We start from the raw sequence: 22,769 nt of genomic DNA on the forward strand, positions 1-22,769 counted from the left end.
CCTGGTCACAGCCCCATCCCGCGTCACGCCACCTGGAGGGGGCATCCCTGACTCTCGGGCCTGGCTCGGGGAGAAAAGAGGGACACGCAGCCATCTGGGTGGGGCATGTCTGCTCACCAACCCCCGAGGCAGGAGCAGCTGTCCGGCCATTAGTTAGCGAGCTCTCGGGGCCATAAAACAGAGTCGGTTTTATTGGTCACCGACATGGGGGCAATTTGTCTCGCTCCCCAGGACCTCCATCCCCATCACAGGGTCAAACATCACGGCCAAAATCAATCCACTTGGCCGGCCTGCAAACCCCTCTGGACGTGCAGCCCCAGTCGGCTAGTGACAAAGGGTTCTTGCATGGTTTCCTTGGACAGATAGTCTCCCCAGGTGCTCTGGTCCAGTCCATTCCAGGTGGCCAGCAGGAAGCCTACCCCTGGCCACTCTCCCCACTCCCGCTCAACCCCAGAGCCCTCTCAGAACTTCCCCTGGCTCTCCCCATCCCTCTCTCGGCCAGTGTCAGGAAACCCCTCCGGCAAGGCTGGCTTCCCCTCGCAAGCTGCTGCCCATCGGCCCTGATGTCATCCCCTTGGTCCAACAGTGCAACACCTCCCCCAGGGCCAGCCACGTCCCACCCCGAGAGGGCAACCTGGCAACGTGCTCCTCCCGCAGGCTTGGGCTTGGGTCTGAGGCCCCAGCACCCAAGTCATGGTGGAACAATCTGGAGAAGCTGGATAAAGGAAGTGGGCAGAACAATCTCCGGAACCTGGTGAGCTGTGAGAGGGCTAGCAGACTGGAGGCTTCAGAGAGCAGAACCAGAAATGGGGGAGTGCAGGGGCAGGGCGTGGGGGGGCCTGGGGAAGGCTGCAGAAGGAACGGCCACCTGTGAGGGGTCGCTCAGACTCCTTGCTTCGGCAGTCTGAGGGACACACAGTGTGTCCCAGTCCTGAAGTAGGCTGGGCAGGAGTCTGGAACTTTCTACACAGTGTTCCGCTTGGGGTCTTTATCTCTGTATTTCACCAGCCCTTCCCTTTCTGCATGTCCTCTCTGCTTTTGAACGTTCTACACTAAGTACTTCTGGGCAACACTAAACCAGAAAGTCCTGGAAAAGTAGGCACTGTTGGAACGGTATCCCTGGCAACCACTCCAGGTGACCCTGCAGAGGCTGCAGCAGGACCAGATAGGCTCCATAACTCCCGGCTTAATGCCGTGGAATTGCCCAGAAGGCCGAGAGGGCCAGATTCAGGCATCATTTGCCAGACGCCCTTTTTGGAAAGGCAGTTGTCTGCAGACATCAGGGGCCCCGGGTAGAAAATAAAACAGTTTTAGATTAGGAATAAGGTACACGGGAGGCAACGGGAGACCCCCAGGCCCCGGGCCCCCAGGTGAGAATACAAGACGCATGAGGTGCAGTGATTGAAAGACTGCTACTGTCCAGCCGTTTCAAGGTTCAAACGACCAGCCAACTAGAAGGAACACGCTTCAGGCATGACGGTGAGCTGCCAGACCCACACCCAGACACCGAGTTCCCGAAGGAAGCGACACCCAGGTCTGGGGAGGGACCAGATGGGCCGCTCCAGGACGGTGGGCATCCCCCAGCCTTCCCTGTATTTCCTGCTCCTTCATTTACACTTTGAGGTACTCGGAGGGAATGCACCCCCTCCGATCACGGCCACCCCAAGAAGCCAAAGCTGAAACCCACAAACCTGCCCACAAGGCCGGGTCCAGAGCGGTGAGCAATCACATCTGAGCCCTGCAGCCCGACACACGGCGGGGGGGTCTGATCTGTCTACGAGTGCAGCCTGGACGCTAGAGAGGTGCACCATCCGACCGACCCCGTGTTCCTGATCTAACACTGAGGCCAGGGGGCGAGAGGTCTCGCCAGCCCTGCGGAGGCCAGGCCTGAGCCCAAGCTGGTGGCAGAGCCATCTTGGGAATACTGTGTGGCCCCAGACATCAGGAGGTTTCTGCCTGCTTGGGTCACAACAGACTCGGTGGGCCTAATACACTCCAGGGCCTGCGACGCCAGACAGGTGGCGGGTGCTTGGGCAGGCGGAGGCCTTAGCCTGGCAGACGGGCAGCTCTTGGGGCCGGACAGGGCTGGGTAATTAAAAGAAGAGGCGTCCTCTGTGGCCCGCGCTGCTTGCAGGCCAAGGGACAGGCCACCGCCATTTTACTGACTCACCGGCTACGGAGAGTCTTCCTGTCCGCCGTGGAAGATGCTATTAATAGTGTCATTTTCTTGGTGTTTTGTTTATTCCCCCAGAATGGCTTGATGGATGTGAATAATTATCAGACTATAAAAGCCAGCAAATGTGCTATTTTCTATCGCTCTAAATCATCAAACAAATAAAGTGTGAAACAGCATTTTTGAATATAATTTTCCCCTCTAATGGCTTAGAATTATTATCAAGAACAATGAAAATAAATAAGCAAACGCCTTGTGAGTTAAAAATTAAATGAGTGTGTCACGAAGAGGAACACAGACCATCTTGGAGAGCAGGGACCTGCTCAGGAGCCGTTAGTTACAATGATGATGAGGAGCAGGGCTCTGGGCTGTGCAGGCCCCCCTCCAGCCAGAGGCATGAGTGCCCGCGGCCGCCTGGCCCGGGGTGGGGGTGGCAGGATGCCTTGAACGAGGGCACTGGGGGTGCCTGCAGCAGGTGCCGGAACCTGTGCGCCCAGCTGACCCCCGGCAGCCCCGGGCTCCTGTGTGTCGTTGCCCCACACGGCCCCCATGGGGACAGCCACATGGAACCTCAGAAAGGCTGCTGGGGGTAGGGGGTGGCCTCTGCCTCTCCTCTCCTGGGCCATGGACCGGCGATGCCAGAGGGACTGCTGGCTCTCAGACCAGCAAGAAAACCCACGCTCATGGGGCAAAAGATGAGCAACGTGAGACTCCGGCGGATGGAACCCCACCCACCCCACAGAGCCCAGGGACTGTGCCGGCGGGCCACCCCTCATCTTTTCGGATGTGCTGGCTGCCCCAGGCTTCAGGGCCCCGTTACAGGTGGATTCAGGTTCCCTGCCAGGAGAGCAGCATTTCTACAGTACGTTCTCCTGCCTGCTGCAAGGGTAACAAGACTTGCTGGGGGCAAGGCTCTCAAACCCCCAACCACCCTTCTCGTGAGGCCCCTCAGCCCCTGCTGGGGCCCCCCCGTGAAACTATCTTGCTCGGAGTCAAGACGTGCAACACTGTGACACTTTTATCCCCCGCAAGACTCATGCGACTCTCTGCCGGTGACATTCGCCCAGGCTGACAGCTTCCACTGTACAAGGCTCCCGTCAATCAGGTGCCATGATGAGAAGGCTCATCTCCCCGGCCTTCCTCTCTGTTGCGGAACACATGCCAAGAGCAGGGGTCCAGCCAGGAGCACTTTGGAAATGTCAGCTCAGCCTGATGTGTGTGTGTTGGAGGGTGAGGAAGTTAATTTCACAGTGTGTGCACAAGGCCTGGGCAGACAGGCCCCTGGCCGTTTAACATGCTATAATTACGGAAACAGAAACAAGAAGGCAGAGGCTACTGGAAATGTTGAGACCATGTGTCAAGTTGGAGGCCACCTGGCACAAGCCAGCCGCCCGCACAAGCCCAGGGCCCCCATGTGCTGGGCATGCGGAAAAGCCGTTATCGCTGCAATCTTCAAACACAAACCCTGTATCGGCCCACAGAGCCCGCACCCACTCTAGCCACACGTTGGCTGGACAGTTCCAGCACACGGCCCCGTGGTCTGGGCGGGCCGAGCAGAACCACCTAGTCAAGGAATGGCCTGCCCCATAAGCCTCCCAGCTGCCGGGGCACCATCTCTGACCTGGTTAGTGGAGCAGGAGGGCCCAGAGAAACACAGTCACAAGTGGTCACCCCTCATCTGGTGACCACTGAGACGAGCCACATCAACTGGATCTACTGAAATGTCCAAGCACATCAGGTGACTTCTGTGTCCAGTGTTTCATGCGTGGCAGGTAAGTTATGCCTTGATAAATCTATTAACAAGGCCCCAGCCCTGTGGACATGGGAGCGGTCAGTCCCTGCCCCAGTTTCTGGGCTCAGTGCCACAGATGCACCTGGCCCTTCAGTGTCTTCTAGGCCTTGAACCAAGGCATCCACCAGGTTAATATGAGCCCAGTCAGGGGAACCAGAAACCTATAGATAAGCCCTCTGGAAAAGGCACCAGGCCCTGGTGGTTTTACTGAGAGCCCCAAAAAACCATCACGCTAAAAGGGCTGTGCCCACTTACGCACATGGTTACCAAACAGACAAGAAGATCAGATGCTGCTGAACTCCTTCTATGAATCTGGCAAATTTCTGAATGAATGAATGGGAAACCCTGTCACCAACACAGGACAAAGACACACAGGAAAATGATAAGCCAGTCTCACATAGCTGCAAAGTCCTAAATAAAATCTTAGAAAACCAGACACCAAAGTGTATTAGTAAGACCAAGAGGGTCTCGTAATCCCCAAGGTTGCAAAGACAGTCCAACAAATAAAACTCTATGTAAAATAGCAAGCCATTCAGTATAAAAGTTCTTAGCCAACTAGCCTAGGAGGGACCTCCCCATGGTCACAGTTCATGATGAGGTAGGAGAGGCATTCTGGAAAGTTGGGAACAAGGAAAGCCACCCATTACCACAGCACTCATCAGCGCCATACTGAAGATGCTAGCCACTGTCATATGTCAAGAAAAAAGATAAAAAAAACAGTAACAGTTAGAAGGCAAAAGACAAGCTCTTTTATTAAAGCACAGGGACAGGAGGACCCATGGGCAGAAAGATGTGCTGCCAAAGTGACAAACTTTTATAAACAACACAGTGTTCGACCTGGGAAAGCTAAGAACAAGCTGGTAAACAACAGAATGAAGCATTCCATTAAGGAAGCAGAACGATCGGCATGTGGACAGCCTGACGTCCTCCGCACCAGAAAGACATTCACAGCAGGCCATGAAACCCACTAGGGTAGACTCTGCCCTGGTCTGTGGTCCAGAAGCAGGAGCTCCTCCCCACAAAGGAGGTCAAACATAAACCTGGGTGTGTGCCCACCACTGACAGAATCACACAGTCTGACCCAGGAGAGCCGATGCGCATCTCAGCAAAGCTGGCGCTGCTGGGCAACGTGACCACTCAGAGCCTCTGACCAGAGCAGGAGAGCCACAAACGCGTATCAGAATGCCCCCTCCCCTGTGAGCCAGTCCTTCAGTGAACGAGGTAAGGGGACCACCTCGTGATCTGACACCAGCTCCAACTGACCTCATGACACAAGCGTGGTAGGGTCACTAGGCTGGGCGTGAGCAGGGTGGCCTTATCACGATGGGTGGAGTGTGAAAGAAGCACTAATAATGGTCATACCAGGTGGCATGGGTCAAATGGGGTGAATGGTCACCCCCCACCCCAGTCTGGAGAAATAAAAGACGTTAAGAAAAAGCATCCAGCAGACAGACTTGCCTTTAAACCACGAGGGAAGAGGTGCAAAGACCTGCAAAGATGGAGAGCCTGGGGTCCCTGTGCCCACTGCGATGGGAGGAGGAAGAGCCGTCACCAGCCTAGTCTACCTGGAAGGGGAGAGACACCAGGACCCCGTCCCAGACACTCAGGAGAGAAACCAGAGCACATTTCCAAGTCCCTCCAGCCCAGGGGGACTCCCGTGCAGCAAGAAGCTCAGCCGGGACCACAGAGCCCCCTCCGTGAGTGGGCAGCCGGAACTGTCTGATGGCAAATGGATGGCTACCCAATTTCTATCAAGAAATCCTATCTTAACTCCCAAGGAACCTCATTCCGCGAAGAGGCAGCCTCCCTCATTTGTGCTGGCGCTGGGGTCCCTTGATGCAGCGAACACAAACACTTGCTGGGGAGACAGGACCGGCCAAGGCCCAGGGTGGCTTGTTCCCAGAAAAGAGCCTTATGGAGCCACGGCGGTTCTATCTTTAATGGATCGTTTTACGGGACAACAGGTGATGGAATTCAGTAGCTCGCACAAGCAGCGTCAGGAATTTCAAATAATGACATTTCTACTGAAATGCACACAGGAGATAAACAGCGAAAACAGGGAGTCTCTGATGGGATGACCGTGGCGAGGATGCCAAATGGACGGGCCTACCAGACGGAGACAAAGGGGTGCTGGCCCAGCACCGTCCCACGGGAACCGCGGATGCGGAAGCGCTGGGGGCCTGATTCACACGTGGCCAGCCCACGTTAATTAAGAAAGAGACTTTACAAAGCCAGTGGTGTCGAGCCTGCCATTAAATGCCGAACTGGAGGCATCCGATCCCAAGCCCTGGTTTATTTTAGACCTGTGAATTATTTTTGTTATAGGACGGAACTGAAAATGCCAAGTCACATGCATGCTTGTTTTTGATGTTTTTGAAGTGGTGGCGGGGGGGGGGGGGCGCTTCTGAGGTGAGGCTTCCAAAGGCAGGCACCGAGGACGGAGCATCCAGACACGGGGCTGCCACGGAGCACCTCGGTCTCGCCCTCGTAGAACTGGCCTGAATTTCTGCTCATAAAGCGCACCGGAGGCAGCCTCCCACCGCGCCCACACCTATGGCCCACAGGCCACCTGCTCCAGCTACCAAGCTCCTCAGGCAGCGGCAGCGTGGGCTGGAGCAGGGATGCCCCTGGGGGTGCCTGTGTTGAAACACGCAGGCGGTGTGAGTGGGAAGGAACAGGGACGGGTCCGTGAGAGCACAGGAGCTCGGAAGGGACAGGGCTGGTGGCTCAGGAGCCCAAGATGGCAGTTCCCTTTCGTCTGCAGCCCAGAGGAATTGGATAGGCCAGGGTCAGCTACCCCAACTCGCAGCAGCACGGGCCCAGGACATGGCAATAAGCTGGTTGGGGCCCGGGAGGGTGGCTGGGAGTCCAGCTCTCTCCACAAGCTGAGAACAGCCAGCAGGACATCTTCAACGTGGGCGGAAGCTCAGGTCTACTAAAGTGATTTCCCACGTCCTGGACACGTCGGAGTTCGTTGTCACACACACCCACGCACAGCAAGGCCTACTGACCCTCGTGTGGACACACGCTGACAGTGAGGCCCCCTGGGTGTCTCCGACTTGCCCTCTTAACCACGGGGCTGGCTTTGGAGAGTACGTGGGTTACGCCATCTTTATCAACAGGTGCCCAGGGGCTCCAGCTTGCACGTCAGACCAGGTGAGTCTCTGTCTACTGTCCAGGAGGCCAAGGCCACAGGGCACTGGGGGTCACTGGCGCTTCGGGGAGGGTTAAGCTCACGCCTGGGCTGAGTCGGCCCAGCTCAGCATCAGGCTGGAGAGAGCAGGCAGACCAAGCCTCTGAGGGAGGCCACTGAAGGAGGGCCGCTAACAGGTCTCTTTCTAGCAATGCGGGCACCGCCCGGCCCAGCCCATGCCCGCCCCACGCCGTCTGAAGGCCGCAAGGCCTCCCCACCCGCTGCTACTGTGCCAACATGAAGGGGGAGCCCATTCACAGCCAGGTTTTTAAAGCAAAGTTGACAAAGACTCGTTCTCTCTCCCCTCACAGATTTGCAGGCATCTCCAGAGAAGCTGAAATCTGCCGACAGCAACCTCACTAGCATGAGAGAAATTTACCATGGAAACCAGACCCTGCACGCAGACCCCGAATCTCTGATGGCTCGTCTACAGTACCAGGCGGTGGGGGAGCGACCCTGGCCAGGCTGGCCCCGGCTCGGCAGCAGGAGGAGGGGTCCCCAGCCCCAGCCGCAGACTTGGGGGCTCAGTCAGCTCCTGATCCAAACGCTGCCGGGTGGGAGGGTCTCAGGATGGGAATTCATGCCCAGTGACGACATTTCAAAAAGAACCAACAGTTTGGGCGCCTGGGTGGCTCAGTTGGTTAAGCGACTGCCTTCGGCTCAGGTCATGATCCTGGAGTCCCAGGATCGAGTCCCGCATGGGGCTCCCTGCTCGGCGGGGAGTCTGCTTCTCCCTCTGACCTTCTTCCCTCTCGTGCTCTCTCTCATTCTCTCTCTCTCAAGTAAATAAATAAAATCTTAAAAAAAAAAAAAAGAAGAAGAAGAAGAAGAACCAACAGTTTCTTAGAGGGCTGGGCAGAGAGAGGACTCCAGCTACTGGCCTGGCACTCCGGCCTGGGAGCAGGAGCTCGGGGCGCCCCACAGCCAAATCCCTGCGTCTCTTAATCTACACCAGTCACATTACCACGCTTTGAACAAAGGACTCCAAAGTGAAAGGCCATCTGCTCCTGCCAGACCAAGCCGGTGGGGTGGTGGGACAGGCCAGTGACATCTGTGTCCGCGAGCGGCAGGGAGACAGAGGATGATGACGCCCAGTGGAGCAGAAGGGCGCTAGTCTGACCTGCTGGCCCCGGGCCCGCCCTCCCAGCTGATGCATCCTCTTGCTGGGATGTGGTGAGGGGAGGAACTCATCCACCACCAACCAGCCAGTCCCACAGTCCCATGCCCCTGGCCTGGCTGCCCACCCTCCCGCTAGGCCCCTCTCCATGGGCTGCCCGACTCCACCTCTTCCCCCAGGCCTCAGCCCTGTGGGCTTCCCTGACCCCGTCTGGGGTGCCCAGCCACCACTCAGCCTGGCCCTGCTCTGGGGGTGTGGGGCCACACCGTGAGCTCCCATCCTGACAGGTGCCATCAGCCCTGGCGTGCTTCATGCCAGACCCAGAGTGGGCACTCCATTGGGCCAGGAGCTGACGCACAAAACCATCTCTGTTCGGCACCCACCCCTCTCCCTTCTCCCCCCCCAGACCTGTAGCTGGACAGTGTTTGCCAGGCTCCCCGGCTGTAAGTGTGGCCATGTGATCAGGCACCGGCCAGTAAGAGGTGAGCAGAAGCCTGGGGCGCTGTCTCCTGTGCCCACCCATCAAAATTTCTGGAACACATCCCCCCTCTTGCCCCACCTGGACACCCAGGGTGACCTCTGCCGAAGTCACGCGCTTAAGATGGCAGAACGGTCCCCGAATCCCTGTCTCCGTCTCCCACAGGAACCTGCCAGCTTCGTTCAGCTCGGAGGGGCTTGACTCAGGGACCGTTCTGGGGACTCTGTAAAAAAAGAGTCCTTTCCCTCCCACACCTTCACGTCCAGGCCACCTCCGCCACCTGGGACACACCCTGACCCCAAGGCTGAGCGGCCGCCCCTCCCGACTCGAGGGGTAGAGTGGAGCAGTGGCAGGGCCCCCGACCCCGCCCTCTGAGCTCTGCGGCCCTGAGCAGGTGTCCAACCAGCCTGTGCCTCACCTGTGCAGGGGGGCGGCGTGGGGCTGCAACAAGCACCCGCCCGTGGCCCCTACTGTCAGGATTTCTCAGTGCGTCCCCGCATGCAGTAACGGACTGTGTACACAAGCACCCGGTAAAAACGCTAAAGTGGCGTATGCAGCTGGCCCAACACAGAAACAGCCCGAACGCCCATCACCCGTGAACAGATGAACAGATGGAGGCAGAGTCGTACAGCGGAAAACCCTACAGCCACAGAAATAAATCAACTCCTGCCACATAAACAGGGTGTGTCTCCCTCCCCACCTCCCAGCACAAATGCAAGGTACAAATAAGTCTGTTTGTATGGCGCTCACATCCAGCCACCACTCAGCCACATTGCCCAGGGCCACAAACACATGTAGGAAAAGGACCCACAGAAGCAGCCACATGAGTACCATCGAGTCAGGAGGAGAAGAGGCAGAAGAACTGTAGTCAGCTCCGGGCAGGGAGGGGGCCGTGGAGGGAGGGGCACGGGGTGGGCGGGGGGAGGTTCGTTTCCCAACATTGTCGGGATTACACGGGGGTTGGCTCCAATAAACGGTACATAAATACATATCTCTGGGGCATGTACATGTTTTGCACATCCTCAGCACTGAGCTATAGTTGGCAATAAAGGCGTTATGACAGACACCGTTCTCAGATGCCCCTAAGACGCCTGGCCCCTGCTCATAGTGACTCGAACATTTTCTTGTGCTGCTGTGAGGGGTTTTTGCTGTAATAACTAAGGTCCGACATCAGGAGACCCTGATATAGGGAGATTACCCTGGGTGGGCCTGACCTAAGCAGGTGAGCCCTCAAAAGCAGGGGGTGGGGGGCCCCTCTTCAAGTCCGTGGTGCCAGTGGGAGGGGATCCCAAGTAGGCCTGAGGATGGAGGGGGGCACATGGCCAGCCCTGAGTGACCTCTAGAGGCCGACAGCGGCCCAGGGCTGGCAGCCAGCAAGGACGTGGGACCTCACTCCTACGACTTCAAGGAACAGAACTCTGCCAACGACCCAGACGGGACCAGAGGTGGACCTTCCCCGGGGCCCACTAACACCTCGATTCCAGCCTCTGAGAGCCTCAGCTGAGGAGCTGGCTGGCCCAGGCCTCAGTTCTGCCCTACAGAACCGACAGCAAATAAATGCAGACCACATGCCCTCTGGTTGGCCATGCAGCAACAGAAAACCAAAACCACCTCCACTCGAGGTTAAGAGAAAAGAAACACATCAAAACTCCCTGACAGAAGGGTGCCAGGACGCTCACATCTGTCCACTGTGGGCACTGGGTGCGAGGCTACTCTGTTCATTCTTCTCTTCTCTTTTCTGGTAGTGGAAATTTCTTTTGTTTGTCTTTTAAGAGTACACTTCAAATAGAACGGCATACAAACTGGGAAGAGTGACTCTGCAGGGCAGACACCTGACCGCCCACCTCAGCCAGGGGAGCGAGGCCAACGTCCACAGTCACAAGCCATGGTGACAGCACCCCGTACCCCCGAGAGAGCATCAGAAGAAGGGTCCTTGACTCGGGTCTTCTTCCCCAAACCCAAACCCCCAGTCTCACCATGAGAAAAAGCCCAAACAAATCCAAGGAAGGGGCTTCCTACAAAACCCCTTCCCCGTCCTCCGCGCCACTGTCAAGGGGCATCAAACACCAGAGAAGTCTGAGAAACTGTCCCAGCCCGTTGGAGCCCAAGGAGACATGACGACTCTGTGTCACATGGGAGCCTGGGACAGAAAAGGGGCATTGGGGGAAACAGAAAATCGGAATAAATTGTGGACTTTGCTGAGAATGTATCAACACTGGTCCGTTAACTGCAGCAGGGTCCCGGCCCGACAGACGAGCCCAGTGGGGAATCAGTGTGGGGGCAGGGGAGCGCCTGGACTAGCTCCTCAGTGTTTCCATAAATCTTCTAAACACCAAAATCTTTTTTCAAAAAAGAGAGTATGCCGCCAAAACAGTGGGGAAAGGGGCCCATGACAACCACGGGAAGCGCAAGGAGAGCGCCCCGCGGTGGAGCGTTTGCCTGGGGTGCACTCTGACACCCCGAGCCCGATTCCCAGACCCCTCCAGCTGCAGTGCTGCCCGCTGTCCAGGCTCGTGGCGAGGCGTCAGGCCGTCCGCAATACCAGAGGAACCCCTGCTCCCTCTCGCTGGCTTTTCGAGGAGAGCAGCATATGGTGAGATTTTTCCTTAGCAGAAGGCTGACCTTCCTCCGCTTAGCGCGATGTTAAAATCACTTTGCATTCCCTGAACAAACACCAACTGTGTCTGTCCCCGCCAGCATGCCGCGAGAGGCAAGGAGCCAGCCCACGGGCACAGATCCCACCACCTGCGGAGCAGAGCCCCTGGGAGGGCACCCCGAAATGCGCCACGTTTCCAGGGTTCTCTGGTCCACCCCAAGTGGCACACGTCACGTGCTCTCACGTGACACGCTGTCAGGTGTTGCTGGAGCAGCGCCAGGTAATTAGACTTTCGGGCGTGTGACACCCCGAAGAAGGGAATCAGACAAATGGAATGATCTGGAATTCGCACTGCATTGCACCACGCTGTGCAAAGTTCTCCAAAACTGCCTGTTGCACTCGCCATGGTAACTGATGACACAATCCCATTCTTGCGGTCTAATGACACCTGATGGCCTAGTTTGAGACACAAAGGTCTCTCCAGCATCAGGATCAGGAGTTAATTTTCCAATGCTAACATCAGTTTTCGGTTTTTGCACTACACAACCCTGACAAGCAGAACGCCTGGGGGTCCGATCAAGAAGTCAGGCTGAGGGCTCTATGAAGCCCAGGAGGGGACCCGGGTGGGGGTGACACGGCTATCATTCCCACAAGCTCCCTGTGCACAGGCCCTCCTGGCCGTGGCGTGAACCCACGTATCCTAACACTGAGCCAACGTCATGATGCCAAGCTCCAGAGCGCAAGGGGCAAAGTCCAACTGGAAGCGAAAGCTCCAGCCGGGGCCCCCCAGCGCTATGGGTAAGGTGGGTAAGGTGGCTCATAGTGACCTCCTGGAGCACCAGGTCCCGGGTCTTCTGGGCACAGTCCAGTGGGGGTACCCCAGAGGACAGACTCACAGGCTGCCTGCGGGAGGAGACACTTTTCCTTTCTCTCCTGGATGCACGCACACATGCACGCACGCCCCGAGTACACACGGTCACATGCACACACATCTGCACACTCTAGGGTGACCAGAGTCCGAAGTCGGCCCGGCTCAGAGAGGCTCGGGGATGCAGCACTTCCGGCTCAGAAGCCAGGGAAGTTGCACGGGTCACCCCCCCCACACACACAGGCCTCAGAAGGGGACAGAGGGCACACAGATCAGGCACAGCGGAACAAAGGACAATCAGTTCTGCTGCCGTAGCCGCTGCAATCACTGTCCAAAGAGGAGACTCTAGAAGGGGGACCAAGAAGGCTCTTCCTGCCTGCCCACGGCCCGTGCATCAAACAGGGAAGCTGAGCTCCACAGTGGGCCCAGCGGCAGGCAGCAGAGGTCCCGACCCAGAACCAACAGGCCAGGAAGCTGGGCCTCAGTGGGTCTAGCTCAGCGCTCTCGGGGCCTCCCCCGGCCATCTGGGACAGCAGCCATCTTCCTGCAGAAGGGGGCTCCTTCTGCGGGGAGGGGCCTAGGCCCCATCAGGGAACTCCCCCAGTGGCCTGTTTGGGGAGAGCGGACTCTGGCTGTGGCTGCAGGGCTGGGCCACTCTGCAGACCGATTTCAGCATCCTGCGGGGAGTGGTCACAGGGCCCCAAGAGCAGGCCTCTGCAGCCCGGCACCCTGACTCACACACCAAGTGATCCACCTCACCACCTTATCTATTCCCTTTTAATCTCGGGGTTCTGATACCTCCTGCCTCAGTGGGAGTCTGCTCTCGGGGGAGCTTCCTGCTCTGAAACACTCCTTCTGTTGCTGTTTCTGCCACCTTAGCACAGGACCTGGGGCTGAGGCAAGCGGAGCCTGGCCGGGTTCCCCAGCATGCTAACAAGGCACAGATGGACTGCCTTCCTTCTGGCATCCTGGTGGGTCTTTTCCATCCAGCCTCCCCAGGCACGGCGGTCACACTGAGCTGCCACAGGGCTCTGTCCCCAGATGCCCAAATGGGGGTTTGGCCCAGGGCGGGGAGCGGGGGGAAGGGGGAGAGGTGGGAGAGTGTCCATTTCCCTTCTGCATCTTGTGCGGGTGACAGGACATGGTGCTAGGAAGCTGAGTTATTAAAACCAATCTGTGAAGCTGTCAGGCTCCTACCAATCTCCAACCATATCGGCGCCGAGCCGAGTCCTCCCTGACACCACGGGGCCTCTCGGGGGCCAGAGCCAGGCAGCTGGGAGGAGTTACTCCTGTTGCCTGATGAGGAGCTGTGCCTGAGTCAGGGAATGGGGGACCCCTGGTCCCCACTGAGCCAGGCTCTCAGAAGCTATGAAGTCTCCAAGCCTTCTCCAGGTGCCGCCTCCTTCGGGTGCTGGCCCTCCCCACCACGGGCCTTCGGGGCTGCCGCCCAGGGCAGCTTCACCTGGCTCCATCCACCACCTAGACTTCTCAGTCCCAAGCTCCCTGGGGACTAAGCAGAGGCCCTCAAGGTGCCTGGCTCGGCACTGTGGTCCAGCAACGCCCCCTGCAGCCAAGCCTGGGGAGCCTGCTTTGGACACCAAGAAGGAGGGAGGGAGGGAGGGAGGGAGGGAGGGAAGCAGGGAGGCAGGGAGGCAGGGAGGCAGGGAGGCAGGGAGGCAGGGAGGCAGGGAGGCAGGGAGGAAGGCAGGTACCCATCCCTGGAGGCTTACTGGGAGGGATTAATGGATGCGCAAAGGAGCTGCAGCTGGGAGGTGGGCTGATGCAGCCTCAGGTGGGCCTGCAGGGAGGTCCTGAGGGGCCAAGCAGACACACAGCCAAGGGGCAAAGGAGCAGCCTAGCAGCCCCCTTCCCCAAAAGAGCCTTGTTCTGCCTCCCTGGCAGAGCGTGTGCCCACACTCGTGCACGCGCACACAGGCCCCCACAGTATCACGTGCAGGCAGAGACGGCTGTGCCCACCGGGAGTCAAGCTTCCCGGCAACAGAAGGCCGCCCAACCCCTCTCCTGTGAAACTCCCCTGAGGGAAAATGCCAAAGAAAAACTCTAGGTGCAGCTGCATCAAAAGGAAAAATTCTCAGCTCGCCCTGGTGCCCTGTTCCCCTGGGCTTCTTAGAGGTCAGAGAAGTGGAGTTCTGGTACCATCCCCTCACCGCCACCCCCCCTCCACGAACTCCACTTAGAAGGATCCTTTCATCACGCCCAGGACGGTGCATGAGCCGGGGCAGGGTGGGGGGGGCGGTCTCCATGCCCTTTGTGGGAGCACGATCCGAGAGGCCCTCTCCCCAACCCCCATGCGGGGAGCCTGCACGAGTGAATGCATGTGCATTGCACACGTGTGCGCAGGCAGGCATGTGTGTGGCACACGTGCGGATCGGAGGACGTGCTCCCTGCCTGTGGGGCACCAGGAGGACCTGAAAGACCGCATCCCAGGTAAACAGAAGCAGGAGGGTGGGAGGGGCTGGGGGAGCCTCCAGAAAACTGCTGGAGACTCAACTCTGGGACCAGTGCCCACCACTCTGAGGGAATGCTGCTGAGTCATGGGCGTGAAGGCCAGGGTCAGGGCCCAGACAAACACCCTGTAGGGAATGCCGGCTGTTCCCACCCAGGGGCCCGGAGTAGGCTTCTGGGAGGCCTGTCCTCCCCCTCCTCTCCCTCCCCCGCCCTTCCCTGCCCCCACCCCATGGGCACAAGGAAGCTGCAGAGAGAACAGGAGGAGATGCTGTTGGAAATGCTATGTGCAGCGCTGGATCTGAGCAAGAAGCCAGGCCAGGTGGGAGCGCCATTCCCATAATCTTACATTTCCCCCCTGGAAGCTCACAAGGCCTGGGACCCACAGGGCCTTCAGCATGTGGGGAATGGCCACCAGGGGCTCCAGGAGGGCCAGGGATGGCGGGTGCCACTCCCCAGATGCCGAGCCCCGGGGCTGCCCCACCCCCGAGCACTGCCCTGCAGGCCAAGCCACTTGAATCGGGGTAGAATCACGCAGCCTTCCCCGCACACCTGGGCCCACGCGTGCCCGCCCTCCTGGCCTCGCTGACCGACTGGGCCCCGGGAAGGCCAGGGAGGGGGTAAGTTGCAAGTGCCAGGTCTATTTTAAATCCCCATCTCAAAAGGGACTTTGAAGCACTCAAACGCTTCAGATATTCTTAGCCTTGCTGCCAGAGAGCACCACCTAATGCCGGCCTTTTGAAGCAATTCCACGCTTTTATCGACACCAGGCTGTTCACGCCGCTGTGACACACAAATCACACTACCAAAGTAGCAACAGACCCAGAAAGGCTTCATAAAACGCTGTAAACCTGAGGACGTCGACACTTAAAATGCTACCGAAATACTCGGAAATGGTTGCAATTAAGCTGCCATAGACGCGGGAGAAACGACGCAATCAGGGAGACAGGCATGTGAGCACGATCTGCCAGGGAGCAGCCCCGGGGTCCCAGGCAAGGGCAGGGAGCCAGGGCGCCACTGAGCGGCCCCTGAACCACCAGCCCAGGGACGAGAGGCACCGCACCCACCCCCTGGGCTGGCGTCAGGGGCGCCCAAGACAGGTCTCGGCCCCGAGGACCAGTTCCCATGGACATGGCACTGGCACTCCAGGACCCTGATAGGCAGAGAGCCCCCTTTCTGCACCAGGCCCCTGCTGGGGGATAGGGACCCGGGGTGGGGGTGGGGGGAGACCGAGGGCCCTGCCCCCCCCCCAGGGTCCACAATCTGATGGGGAGATACGCCGATGTCACACATAGCTAATATGAGCATGGGGTGCCCTGCCAACATCTGGGGCCCCCACCTGGATTCTGGGGAGAGGGCATGGGGCCTGAGCTGAGCTGCTGGGGCTAGGGGAGCAGGGAGCTTGGCAGGGGCGGGGGTGGGAAGCCTCAGCAGCTGGATCCTACACAGCTGCACTAAGAAGCCTCTTCCCACCGGCCACACTCAGCACGAGGAACCCCATGTGCAATCCCATCCCCCTTCAGGACCAGAAACCAAGACCAAGGTCAAGCTGCCTTCTGGAACATTCTTTCCCTCAGATGAACCGCTGTTGTGCCCGATGCTGGCCTTGCCGACTGCTGCCCCAGGGCTCTTCGGAGTGGGTTGTGGTGAAGGGGTGGAAGTGAGGGGTGGGTGGACGGCAGGGAACAGGGGTGCTGGGGCTGCAGCCTGGACAACCCCAAGCCACTGGAGGCAGGAGGTAGCGTGCAGAGCCAGACATCAGTCCTGCCTGTCAGCTGCCCTGTCAGCCAGGGGCTGCTCCCCCTCACATTCCCAGTGCCCTCTCCCTTGCCTCCCTCGAAGCCAGCCTCCCCACCCCACCGCCTCCCTGGGCTCCCCAGGCTACTTCCCAAGTCACCTGCCCTGTGACCCTCCCTGCCAGCCACAAGCTCACACTTTGGCCCCTGTCACCCGAGGCCACCGCATCCTCAGGCAGGGCCATGGCCGAAGCTCAACCTGCCTTTGGCTGGCATGTGCCAGGATTTAGCCGTGGCTCCTTTCTTTTTGTTCTGTGTTTTCAGGTAAAGGTGGCTTTTCTCCCTTTCCGATCCCTCTGGCTGGTAGACCTGGGCCAAAACATGGGCGTCGGCAGGGAGCTGGGCGTTCCCACCGCCCACCCCGGCAGTCTTCACTCTTCTCCTGCTGCCGCCCCCAGGGAGTCTCTGGGGCCATCACTGCTGGGGTCCAGGAGTCCATTAAAAGGGTGGAAGAAGCTGGGAGATTACCGCAGGCGCTGGGAGCAGCCTCTAGGGCCGAAGGGCGGGGGCGCCCTCTAGCGGTGCTCAGGGAGCCGTGCGAGGACCGGACTGGGGCGCGGTGCTGGGAGGGCCCAGAAACCCCCTCCCCTCCACCCCCAGCCCTGGGGCCCCCAGCAAGAGGAAGCGTCCAGACCAGCGAGCTGGGGCCTCCGCACATGCACACACTTGTATGTCACAAACACATGACTGCACACTTACACATTTACACACGGAACTCGCACGCACGCCCATACTCACACACGCACGCGTACTCATGCACCGTCACGCACACACATGTATGCACAAACACGAACACGTACACATTTCCACGTACACATACGCACGCTCACAAACACCTCTGCAAGACTTGCAGACTCGCGTGCAAACACACACACACTCGTGCACACAGCCCGAGCCTGTGGATCAGAAGGTCCTCAGCTGCACTCAGCCTGCCACGGCCCCTCAGGAGGACGCCAACTGCTGGGAGCCGGCGGGCAGAGCCCCCAGGAAAGGGGCACAAGCATCTCACCCCACAAGCTGCACCGCCAAGCCTTGCTCACAGCGGTGGGGTTCGGGCAGAGCGCAGCCCCTCTCCAAGGGCCTAGACTGGGGCCTCCGCGGACTTGCAGCCTGGCCTGGCCATGGAGACGGAGGAGATGGGGTAACCGAGCTGTCACTGGGACCTCCTGGGCAGCACTGGGGTGACACCGCCTACCAGAATATGCCTCCACCCACCTGCTCAGGACCGCACGGGGTGTGAGATTCAGGCCTTTGTCCAATGGGCCTCACCAAACCCGTCAATCTCTCTCTCCAAATTTTTCCTAAAAGGTAAATACCTCCCAGCTAGAGGCTGCAATGATCAAGAGCTGCTGCAAAGCCACAGAGACAAGGGGCTTGAAAACAAGAAGCCCGTGGAATTCTAACAGGATCCCAGCAAACACACGAGCTAACAAAGCAGGACAATGCGAAGGTCGGAGGGCCGGTGGCCGCAGGACGGCGGCCCCAAAGATGTCCACGTCTTAATCACCAGACCTTGTAAGGATGCCACCTCACATAGTAAAGGGACTCTGCAGATGGGATTAGGTCAAGGCCCCCAAGGTGGGGGTGACCCTGGGTTCCCAGGGGACCCCGCGTCCTCACAAGGCCCTCACGAGGGGGAGGCAGAGGGTGGGAGTCCCAGAGATGGGCAGACCCTGCGCTGCTGGCGGTGAGGATGGAGGGGGGGCCACGGGCCAGGAAAAGGCCAGAGCTGGGTCTCCCCTGGGGCCTCTGGAAGGAACCGGCCCTGCTCATGCCTGCGTTTAGCCCGGTGCGACCTGAGTCAGACTCCTGGCTTCCAGAAATGTCAGAGAACATGTGTGTGTGTTGCGTTAAGCCCCTAGGTTTGTGGTCACTTGTTACGCAGCCCCTACCGCGTTCGTCCCCAATGCTTCCGCATCCCTCCCTGTCAAAGCAAGAGCCCCCTGACGGAGAACAGGGCTGGGGTCCCACTGTGTCCACCTCAGAGGTGAGGAAAGGGTGGTCCCACAGCTAACCCCTGCACAGGGAGGCCTAGCTTCCCCCCTAGGGCCTCCTGCTGGCTCCTGAGCCTGCTCCCATCATCTCTTAGTGAAGGGCTCCAGGATGTCCCAGTGACTTCAAGGAAGTGGGGGTGGCCTCCCACCCCCTGCCCATGGGCACAGGCTCAGCCTGGGACACCAAGGTCCCGGGGTCTGGGACCCCAGACCCTTGGGCCTGGGTCCCCAACTAAGCTGGGCCTCTCTGCCCCCGCCCCCACCATCTCAACACACGGAGGTGCTTGGCTGAGTTCCAGAGAGCCACCGACTGCTCCTGGGGCTCCTGCTTCCCCTCCCACTCCCTCTGAGCTGTGACCATTACCGCAACAGAACCTTCTAAGACAGCTGGGAAGAGGCAAGGAGATATAAATGCCCAGCTCAGAAATCTCTGCTGGAAACCACAGTGAACAAAGTCGGCCTTGCACAGAAGGCAGCTCCCGGCTGTCCCGCCAGCAGAAGCTGGATGTGGAGGGGGTGCTCGGCACACAGTTTCCAGAACACGGATCACGCTGGATGTTCGACCCAGCCTGCCGGGCCCATCGCTCACAGGGTGGCCTTCAGGACACGCCCACTCCAGTCCTGACAGCAGAGGGCTGGCTGCTAAAGCCACCCCTGAACCTGGAGGCCACAGGGGAGGCCAGGGGAGGCTCAGGGCTCACAGCCACCCAACCCCCGGGGCCCACGGCCCCAGGGAGAGTCCCCAATACGACAGACACTCCATGGACGCCTCCACCACAGGTGCAAACCGTGAGCTCCAGGGAGCAGGAAGCTCATTTCTAGGGACACGTATCCCCTCATCACCAACCAAGGCTGCCCCTGAAGCCAACAAGAGATGCGCCAATAGATCGCAAGCTGCCAGAGCCCCTCAAATTTTGCCTGCCCGGCCACAGGCTCGACCCTGTCCCCAAGGGGCCACCCGAAGGCGCCCCCACACCTGTCTGGCCCCTGAGGAGCTCATGGGCAGCCCTTCCCCGCGGCCTGGCTGCCAGCTGGACACTCACCAGGACTTGGGCTCCCCGAAGTGCAGGTAGTTGATGCTGTACAGGTCCATGTCCTCCGTGTGCCAGGCGAAGGTGGTCTTCCACATGCCAAAGTACAGATAGGGGGTGTTGACGCCCTCGATGATGGTGCCGCACTCACGCTCCACCATGTCCAGGATGGTCCGCAGGCTCCCGATGTTCCACTGGGCCACATCCTGCAGGGCGGCGAGCACACGGTTGGTGGCAGAGCACAGGATGGCTACGGGGTGACCCCCCACAGAGGGCCTGAGAGCTCACGGCCAGTCCCAAACCTGCTCACGTCAGAGCTTCACCCACCCCAGTGTCTGAACCCCAGCGGGGGCTACTCCCACCCTGAGACACCAGCCCCTCGGCCTGGGCCAGGCAGTCAGGCAGGCTTTCTCTGGATGCCACGCCGAGCTGTGCATTAATCACAGGCAGTGAAGGCCATGCTGTGAAGGCTGAGGTTTCGTCGTGAATAATTAACGTGCCTCAAAGTCAATGACGTGGAAGGAGAAAGACAATCGTGGAGTGGGGCTAGCTCAGCAAAGGTGCCAGACAGCCCTCCCGGCACCTTCTGCCGGAAAAGACAGGGACGGCTTTCAGAACCAGGCAAACGAGGCCAGAATCCCTGCCCACTGGACTCACCTATTCCTAATGCCACAAACGGGTCCCATCTTGCCATGAGAACTCATAAAATACAGGTCAATCCATTTTTCGGTCCCTGGAGACCCCTCCAAGCCTGCGGAGACGCTGAGCAAGCGTCAGCATTTTCTCCACCCCAAGCCCGCTCTGCCTCACGTCCCGTTCGCACCCTCTCCGTTCAAGGTCCCCGAACCAGTGGTTGGTCCTGGCAAGGCGAGCCCCTGGCAGAAGCCCAGAGCACAAGCACGAAATCACAAGCCCTCGAGTAAAACAAAAACCGATAAATTGGATTTCATCCAACTAAAAACTTCTGTGCTTTAAAAAAGACACTATCGAGAAACTGAAAAAGAGAATCCACATAAAGGGAAAAAACACACGTGAGTCAATCTATCAGGTAAGAGACTTGTGTCCTCTCTAAAGAACCCTTGTAACTACAATAGAAAAAAAATAACCGATTAAAAAAATGGGTAAAGGGCCGAAATGGACCTTTCTCCTCAAAGAAGATATACACGGTTCACAAGCACATGCAAAGATGCTCGACATCATTAACCCGCAGGAAACCTCAGATCAAAACCCCAGGGCCAACACCACGTCACACCCACTAGGACGGGCAGGGTCAAACAGACAGACAGCAACAAGTGTTGGTGAGGATGTGGGGTGGGGGGAGAAGAGCCCTTAGACACTCTCCTGCCGGGGACGGGAAACAGGGCGACCTCTGGGGGAAAGCATGGGCCGTTCCTCAGAAGGTAAACATGGAATGAGCATGTGAGGAGCGCAGTTCTAGGCCTAGGGACGTGCCCAGAGCAATGAAAACATAACATCTGCACAGACTTGCATATGCACATTCACAGGCACATGACTCGCCATGGCCAAAAAGTGGAAACAATCCAAGTGAATGGTTAACACCACGCAAGGGCAGGTCACTGGGTTGCAGACAGGAGCAAGGCGCGGACACGCGCTGCCCAGGGGACAGACCCTGAGCCCATGACGCTCAGGGAGGGAACCAGACACAGAAGACCACACGGGGTGTGAGTCTACGTGTGTGACACGTCCAGAACACGCTCGTCCACGGACAGGAAGGGGGCTCATGGGTGCTGGAGAGGGGACGGGGAGTGACTGCTGATGAGAAAGGGACTTCTTTTGGGGCTCACGGAATGTTCTGGAATTGATTGTGGTGATGGCTGCACAACTCAGTGAACTACAGCAGAAACTTGAATCCTGTGCTCTATGTGGGGGAACTGTGTGGTGTGTGAATTACACCTCAATAATGCTTCCTTTAAGAAAGACACCGTAGGTCAGACAATGGATAAACAAGCGAACGACCCCCACGAGCACTAACTTCGTAGAACTCGGTGGAAAAGAGCGGCCCGTCTGACAAATGGGCGTGTGACTTCCCACTCGTCCTAAACGCAACACAGGAACTTCAGCTCTTCCAACCCAGCAGCTGTTGGGGTCAGAGTCCCTTCCTAGAAGTCACGACTCCGAGTCCAGGAAGCAGAACTGCAGGCCGGCACGGGGCTGCCCAGCGCCGGCCCACGAGCACTGGAGCTTCATCCCACCCGTGGCCTTGTCAAGAGCACCGACAGCTGGGGCTGCACTTGGAGAGTGGGGTGGGGACGGGGACAAGGCTCCCAGCCACTGAGCCCCAAGGTCCCCACCTGAGGCAGGGAGGAGGGCAGAAGGTCACAAACGTCCAGAACGGGGCTCCCGCAGAGGCGCCAGGAAAATCTCTCTCCTCATGCTCTCGCAGAGCAGGGGGTGCGGCCCCCAGGGACACCCGGTGCTGGCCTCCTGCCAAAGCCCTTCAAGGTGGTGCCACGAGCCCAGATGGAATGGGGTCGGAGGCGAGGCCTGATCTGGGTCTGCCACGACGGGTCCCTCCAGGCCTTGGCGGCCTGACGTGGGAAAGGGAGCTTGGGAAGTTGGGCCCCTCTTGCGGGGCCAGGAAGCCCTCAAAGCCAGCAGAGAAACGGGGAGCAGTGGCAGGGCTGGCGTCTGGAGGCGGCACCCAGACGGGCCCCAGAAAGCCCAGGGACACGGCCCCACTGGGCCCCCACTCAATCTGCCACAGGAACTTCGGTGCCTTCAGCCAGGCGCAAGGGCAAGTTGGCTAATGGTGCCGAATGCTTCTGTAACCATCAACAGGGCACCCGCTCAGTCCTGGAAAGTTCGAGGCCCTGGGGTGAGCCGCACGCCAGCTGAGGTGTGCTAGGGGCAGCGTGGGGGACTGACTGGGCTGTGCCCCCTCATGTTAGATGTGTGTGTGCCAACAGGGGCCCTGGGCCCCCGCCCTGCTGTCCCTGCCACGCCCAAGGCATGCTCGTGGCTCTGCCCTCAGCACGCTCAAGAGGGTGAGGCCTCACAAGCTTGCCATTGCTGCGGAGTCAAAGCCAAGTGGATGAGCTCAGGGTCCCAGGGAGAAGCTAAACCTCCTCGTCCAGAACACCCTTGCTGGAGGACAGCCACACACCTGCCGTACCCTTCGCTGTGGATGGGGAAACCAAGGTCCAAGAAGGGGGACACCAGGGCCTGGAGTCAGCTTAGTCCCTGACCTCCCAGGGCGAGGGCGTCTTCCTCGGGTTCTTAGGGGTGAGCTCCCTCTGAGCTTGAC

General features: G+C 59.0%; 1 protein-coding gene across 12 annotated transcripts in view; it reads right to left on the bottom strand.

Moving 5' to 3' along the window:
• KDM4B (lysine demethylase 4B) overlaps positions 1-22,769 on the bottom strand; it is a 133,614-nt gene that overhangs the window by 58,477 nt on the left and 52,368 nt on the right. For all 12 annotated transcript variants that reach the window (XM_028125998.2, XM_028126006.2, XM_088017897.1 and 9 more), the window contains one exon: positions 19,517-19,710. In XM_028125998.2, the coding sequence (XP_027981799.2) occupies positions 19,517-19,710 (194 nt within the window). The remainder of the gene's footprint in view (positions 1-19,516; positions 19,711-22,769) is intronic.

This window comes from Eumetopias jubatus, unplaced genomic scaffold (assembly GCF_037043125.1).
Source record: "Eumetopias jubatus isolate StellerSeaLion01/CBP00866 unplaced genomic scaffold, mEumJub1_p1.0 scaffold_1, whole genome shotgun sequence".
Classification (NCBI taxonomy): Eukaryota; Metazoa; Chordata; class Mammalia; order Carnivora; family Otariidae; genus Eumetopias; species Eumetopias jubatus.